General features: G+C 39.5%; 1 protein-coding gene across 1 annotated transcript; it reads right to left on the bottom strand.

The window, feature by feature from the left end:
* Window positions 1-1,960: 1,960 nt before the first annotated feature.
* LOC308681640 (transmembrane protein 121) lies at window positions 1,961-5,735 on the bottom strand. The gene is made up of 2 exons (XM_081350724.1): window positions 5,028-5,735; window positions 1,961-4,795 (listed from the first exon to the last, which is right to left on the bottom strand). The coding sequence occupies exon 2, from the start codon at window positions 4,661-4,663 to the stop codon at window positions 3,713-3,715; it is 951 nt and encodes a 316-aa protein (XP_081206850.1). The 5' UTR covers window positions 4,664-4,795; window positions 5,028-5,735; the 3' UTR covers window positions 1,961-3,712.
* Between the last annotated feature and the right edge of the window lie 1,826 nt (window positions 5,736-7,561).

The raw sequence follows: 7,561 nt of genomic DNA on the forward strand, positions 1-7,561 counted from the left end.
GGGTGGTTCTCAAACCTGTTCCTAATACAATTCATAGTATGAGCTTGCTTCTTGTGGTTGGTATATTGCTTTTCTGGTTATTTTACTAGAAGTTTGAATATGATTTTAAAGGCATTGTCAAATTTATGTGCTTTTTTAAAATAGTAATTAAATCATTATTATTTGTTTATTTATTTGGATGGCTCTTAATGTTATTTAATTTGAAATTTCATCAGTCGACGCTGTCTTTCAGGTCTGCCGCTGGAACAGAACCTACCTCCCTCGATTCCTACTGTACAACCCTGCTGTTCCTTCACTCTTCTAACCTGAATCCTAACCCTAACCCTAACCCTAACCCTAAGCCTAAACCTAACCTGAACCAGCTCTGCTGGATTCAGCAATATATTTTTACAGCACTTATTTAATATAAGTTAGTATAATATTAGTAAATATTGAAGTGAACATAAACAGCATTTATTAATCTTAGTTAAAGTAGCTAGTGAAAAAACCTATACCAAAATGTATTTAAATTACATTTATTTCATAATAAGTATACTACAAATCCATTAACATATTTACTTTGAAGATTTACTTATTTACTTACTGCACATAATAACATAATAATGATAATCTCTTTTTGAAGATCTCATTAAATGTACACATGCTTCTTTGACATCTTCACGTCTGACTTAGACTAGCACCTCTGTGCTTTCTAATATCCCTCCTTCTCTAACTGCAAGTTAATCAATCAGGAATTGTGATTGGATGGTAATTTGTTCCCAAAATATACTATGACGAGATTGGCTACCTTTTATTAGGCTATCCTCGTGTGACAGAAGCTTTATTCACTTTTATGATCACCTTGCAAAGACTATTTAGGAAAGAAGAAATATGGGTCAAAGCAGGATTTTTTCATAATAAGTCAGGACACTAAAAATAGAGCTGAAATACGGGACTGGCCCAGGAAAAACAGGACTTCTGGTCACCCTGTAGTTAAAGGATTTAATTGCAATGAGCTTGATCTGACAGACTGGAGAGAGTTAACTGAGGTACGTCATTAGGTATTCTGATGAAATTTCTCATGTGTGTTTTCTGCCTGGTAAACATAGAGTACAGAGAACTTATTCAACTTCAACTTCATGAATGAAGCATCTTCAGGCTTTGTGTAAAGGTTGTGCAGAAAAAAACCCTGAAGACAAACATCAACGTTACAGAAGAGCCCAACGCAGAGGGAGAGACGAGCATAACAATGGATCTGTCTTCATTTACTCACTCTTGTGTCATTCATAACCAATATAATTTTATCTTTCCTCAGGTGAACGCAAAAGGAGACGTATAGCATAATATCCGGGCTGTGGTTGTCAAGCTCCAAAAAGTATAAACAAATTTAGATAATCCAATCTAACTGAAAATGAATTTTGATCTGAGCAGAGGAACTTCATATCTGATCTCACCTAGTGCACCATGTGAAGTATGACTGCTGCGCTACTTTCAAAGCCCTAATGTAAATATTAGAAATAATATTGCTGTGCACATGCTGTAAAAGCAGAGTCCAAACTTGTTAACATTACATCAGATCAGAAAATGTGGCGGCCTCTTCTGATTACAGGACCTGTCAAAAGTTTGGAAACATTACAATTATGTTTTTGAAAGAGTCTCTTCTGCTCACCAAGGCTGCATTGATTTGATAAAAAAAAAAAAAAAAAAAAATACAGCAAAAACAGTAATGTTGTGAAATATTCAGCTTTGTTCAGAGGAATAAATTGCTTTTTACAATATATTCACATAGAAGACAGTTCTTTTCATATTTAATAATATTTCACAATATTGCTGTTTTATATATTCACAATATTACTGCATGTAAAATTAGACATTATAAATAACACAACAAATGGTATATAAAAGGGTTGGCTGCAGATGGGGTTTGAATGACTATTTGTGTTCAAGCCATGCAGTTCCACAGAACATCAATGAGACGTCTCAGTCATCATTCGTTTTAATGGTTACAAATATAACCTGAGAATATTACCACCTGTTTTCCTGGCAATGATGAAGAGGATACACAAATACACCAACGCTACAGAAATACAAAGACTAGCTAAAGACAAGAAGTCAACGCCAAACCTTTATGAATAAAATCCAGTGTTTAAATTCAATATGAAATCAAAATTGATCCTATTTACTTAATTATGTTAAACATGTTCCTCATGGATAAAATCAAGAAATGCATCTTTATTACAGTGTTCTGAGATGCTTCAATTTTCCCAGGATGTTTTTGAAGTGAATCTCTGTCAGTTTCTTTCATTTCGTGTCAGGTTAGCAAATGCAGGCAGTAACAGGTTTGTTTCTTCATCACAAGACTAGCCTGTTGAAGTTATTCACACAGCAGTACATTCACTGTTAATTCATAACCAACATCAAACATGATCAAATTAAAACATCATCTTGCATACTACTAGAGTTTTGTCTTCATTCATTGATCACATAACTAACTACACCAGCGGACAAGCTGTTAGAAGAGCATTTTCAGATAAATAGTTTTGGCAAAAAGGAACTGCATTTGCAATTAGATAGCCACTAATTGAAGATTAAAATGAAGAGAGGAAAATCATTGGTCATTTTCTCTTTGTAATGCTGTTTAATTAAAAGCCCTCATCAGAATTAGGATGCGAGACATACTCGATCTGCAGTCTAATCAGTAATTTGTGTGTCTGACCTGAGTGAAACATGCTTTAACAAACACACCCAACCACTCAAATATACACAATTCTTTATCAAAGCATCACAGAATATCAGTCTTCCCCCCTTTTCTACTAAAAGGCTGTTTGCTGCATTAATGGGGTTTTGTTCTTATACGTCTCATCTTTTTATGTTGCTGTTTTAAACATGCCTATTGGCTTGGATGAATAGTGACCTAAAGCTTTTGATATTTCATGACTGGAAAATAAAGGTAATCACAATCCCAAAAGAATCACATTCGTTTCTATTGTCTCATCACAAACCTTTAAAAATAGATCTCTATAAACCTTGCAATGTGTTTGATAAAATGAGGAAACCTTGAGTTTATGGGATAGACTCATTGATCTTCTCAAACTAACAGTTATTCAAAGTGACTGTTAGACTTACAACACTATTTATGATCAGACTAAGTTTGAAATGGTTTACTATCATACTTGGCTCTGCTAGATACATAAACCAGTGACAGTACAGCAGTATGCAACAATCATTTTATTAAGTAACTAGTACGCCGAATCATTTTCACCTGTGTCTCAAAGCAGTCCCAAACCCTTCATTGGTGACTATCCTGAGCTGTGACGGCAAAGACAGCAGACAGAACAAATGTCAAGTCAAGAGCCTCCAAAAACAATCAGTCACTTGTGAAACTTCTACTGTAATATAATGAAATATTTGTGATTTATATGTTGCTTGCGCGCAGACATTTATGACATCTACCAGCAGAGGCCAACTGGACCATACTAACCAGCCCAACCTGAACCCCAGTCCACTGCCACGTATAAAGGTTGGAGTTTGACCATTGGCATATTAAGAAAGGTGGAATAGTATGCTTTCAAATATATATAAGAAAGAAAGTTTTGAATTATGCAATTACCGACTGCCTTTATTCCATTATGCCCCACTTGTATTTCTCATTAAGATGACAATATGTCTCATACATCCACATTGTTTCATCAGAGATGTTGTGTCCTTGCAGGTGCAGTCCCCAGATCCCAGGTCACGTATGTTCACACGTGGTGACCTCCGGTAGTGGCGTTTGCTCCTGTAACACTACCTGAGGAGCCGTCTGTACAGATCGACCGGACGGCACAGAATTCTTCTGTAATTCCACTCCGAACCCAGGGGGGGCGCTCTGCAACTGTTTCCGGTACTGCACAAAGCTGCACGTCTTCAGAACGAGGGCTAGGATGTTCTTGGCCATAAGTATCCCAGACACTCTGTTGTCCTTATAGAGGAGCATATTCCCTCCACGGATGAAGAGAGTGACAATGTTAATGGTGACCAAACTCAGAATGGGGTAGAGCATCATCTTGTGAGGACTGATGTTGATGCCTTGCATGCTGATCTCACTCAGAGACACGCAGGGCAGCACTAAAAGAAGAATATAACAGTAGAAAAACATCAGTCCTTCCACCCACAGAGGAAGCCCTTTCTTTTGCGGCTCCCACAGGTTGGCCTGGATGTCCAAAACATCCAACAGATCCACCACCACCCAGAACAAGCGGTTTCTGATCTCCTCCTTCTTCTTGAAAGCCTTCACGTAATCCATGTGGTCGATAGCGACCAGAATCACGAACAGCACAGGGATGCAGATGGACAGCAGGAGCGTCAGAGCTTTGCGGGCCAAGGCATCCAGGCTTTTACGGTCAGCCTTGTAGTTCTGGTAAACAAAATACACCTTAATCTCCAAGACGAAAATGTAAAGGAACCAAAGTATCATGGCGTATCCCCGTTTTGCCGTCCTCACCTCTGCGCCCACCCACACCGCCACGTATCTCAGCACGATGAGGAAACACAGCTCGCCCACCGTCACCATGATGCAGATGCCGATCTTCCTCGGCCCGTGGTTCTGCTCCACGAGGTAGGCGTCCATCAGAGCCATGCTGCTCATGATGATGATGGTGGACAAGCAGACGTGGGGCTTGTTGGTGGGAGGAGGCGGCACCATCGTGAGCCGGGCCGGCGGACCCTTGCAACCCCTTTCTGGGAGACTCCTCGAGGAGCACTGGAGATTCTGGGAGCGCTCAGACTCTTCTTACCCCCAACACTGCTCCCATGGCTGAGGTCCAGGGTTCACTAGCTGGACACAAACAAAACCACTTCAATCACCAACATGCACAAACCATCATGTTTAGGTAAAATCTTCAAAAAATCTCTAGTCTGATAGTGTTTTGGCCACTGTTTCAGAATCTTTATAGTTGCATTAAAAAGATCTTTTTTTTTTCTTTTTTTTTTGTGGCCATCAGCCAGACACAGATGCATTTAATGTACTCTCAGAGGAGACATTTAAAAGAAACCGACTGGACACCTACTTTCTCCTCTGAGTGAAGTTCACCATAATGACGAGCTGTGGACCGTCCTCATGCGTGTGTGTGCTCGATGAGAACAGATTAGTGCTGTAATCCATATGAAAAGTGACAGCAAACACACACAGTTCTTCCCTGGTCGTGTTGTATCCTGCGGTCCAGCATGTCTTTTCAAATTACAGCCCACAAAAATCCCAAATGCCTCGGATGTAATCCACTTAAGTTTGGAGTGTGCAGAAAAGGCTGCTGTGGACGTCTCAGAGGGGGGTTTGGTTTCAGCACGGGGAAAAAGCAGACTAAAGCGAACATCACTTTTTGGCTTCAGACTAAAAACTTACAGCTAGAGCTGGTAAGTTATTTTAGATGGAAATCCACTTACTGTAGCGTGAAACCGTCAAGGTGTGCTGGTGATCGCCTCACTGGTTCATGTGTGCGTGTGGTTCTTTGTCCTGTGAATGCAGATGCCGTGGGATTGAGTGTGTCCTGACCGCTCGTCCTCAGATCTGTCAGCTGTGGATCTGCTCTTCTCTAGCACACACTCTCTTCTGCGGATCGGAGCCTCGACGCGCTGCATCAGGAAAACCAGGAATGCTGGCGGTATGAGCAAGGAATCCAGTCTCTCTCTCTCTCTCTCCCTCTTTTTCCATGTGTGTTAATGAGGTGTGTGTGTATGTGTGCGCTTGCTTCTCCCTCTGCCTGCTCTCCTCACACACTGACACAATGTGGCTCCTTCAACTCTCTCTCTCTCTCTCTCTCTCTCTCTCTCTCTCTCTCTCTCTCTCTCTCTCTCTCTCTCTCTCTCTGATTCAGATTCAAATTCAAATAGCGTTATTTGGCTTGGTAAAAAAGGATTAAAAAAAGCATTGCTAAAGCATTGTAACAAATACATGTTCACACACAAATGCACACAGTAAAAAGAAGGTACTAATGAAGAGAATCGGTGTGATGGGGTTAGTAGATGTTAGTGATGCTGAAAGAGCGACTGGATCCTCTGCTCACAGCTTAGGGGATACTATAGGGGATTCAATGACTTATGAATGCTTCCAGAATGCTGCCCATTCCTTTATTTGTGAATATTTGACTGATTCTGCTCTGCATGATTTATTTATAGATATAGAGCAGACATTTGATTTGAGTTAGACCAGCGGCTGCAGATCGTTCCAGTTTCAATGCCGGTTCATTGATGTAGGTGTTGAAAAATGTCAGCGTTGTCTCTCTTTGCTCCTGGGAAAGATTTTTTTTTGCTAGTTTTAATTTCATTGTCATTTACTTTCAGTATGTATTGATTTAATGAGGTTTCCTAAACCACCTTCTATAGGTTTGTAAAATAATCCTTGGCGCCAGTCTGAACCCAATAAAGTTAATAAAACATGCAGACATTTTGCCTGTGATTTGGGCAGTATGTTTTTCAATTAAAGTATGTAACATGTTGATGTGATCATCTAACTTTTAATCTGTGTGTCATGATGAAGTCCAGGACTTTATTAAACTGCAGAATAACTTTCACACAAATACATCTGTAATTACTGTGGCCAAATTTATCTCCATTTTTAAAGATGAAGGCTGTTATCAGAGACGAGACCGGATCTCACAACCACACTGAATCATCTTATTATGGCTGACTGGAATTTAGTGCTTGTTTGTTTTATCATTTCATTTAACATCCCATCATGCTTTGGAGTAACAAGGAAGTCGAATGGGTTTTGATTATCTTTGATTGACACTTGTGTTTTTTGGTTCTGAGTGTACGTTTGTGTTTTATTATTTCAGTGAAGAGAATCTCTGTGTTTTTGGAGATCTGTGTTTCTGATTAGACAACATTCTGAGTTTTTAAGGAAATGATTGACATGAATCTTGAGCAAACCAACTTTTGTCATTTTTGGCTATATGATTTAGAGCAGTTTTTCTGGACAACATTTCTCGATTATCTGTGTATTTTGTGCAAGAAAAGTGCAGTTCTGTCTGAGTTCTGTTTTGGTCAGTGTGGACACAAACCTCTCCTCTAGTTATGTTGTTTCTCTATTGTGAGTTTGTGTCAGTGTCCTGTCAGTCTTTGATCTTATTGTACTAAAGCCTATTTCAGACTGTCATTCTAAATACGATTTTTATGAAAATCCGATTGGAATCCGATCAGATATAGATAGTGTGAACGGTTAAAAATCACATGAAATCCGATCTTTACAAATCCGTTTCAAGCTTCATTCATATGTGAATTTGAAATCCTATTTAAATCCCATTTCTGGAAATCCGTCTCAGTCTGAATAATCTGATCGGATTTTGCGTGGTTTATGTGACTTTCTCACGGCACGTAAAATGTAAATGTCAGACGTTGTTATAGGAAACATGTCGAAAGTCGCTGCCGAAACAATGCTGTGTTGTTGCAAAGTGCTGGACAAGCAGAAAATGACAATATAACGGAGACGACAGCGCGGAATAAAGCAGCTCATGGGCAACAGCATTGTCAAATTTAAATAAGACTCTATTGCAAACCCCTCCATGTTGCGGCCGTTGTTGTTTTTGGTGTTTGTCTACCAACGCAA

The sequence above is a fragment of the Scardinius erythrophthalmus genome (genome assembly GCF_964197995.2).
Source record: "Scardinius erythrophthalmus genome assembly, chromosome: 21".
Taxonomy (NCBI): Eukaryota; Metazoa; Chordata; class Actinopteri; order Cypriniformes; family Leuciscidae; genus Scardinius; species Scardinius erythrophthalmus.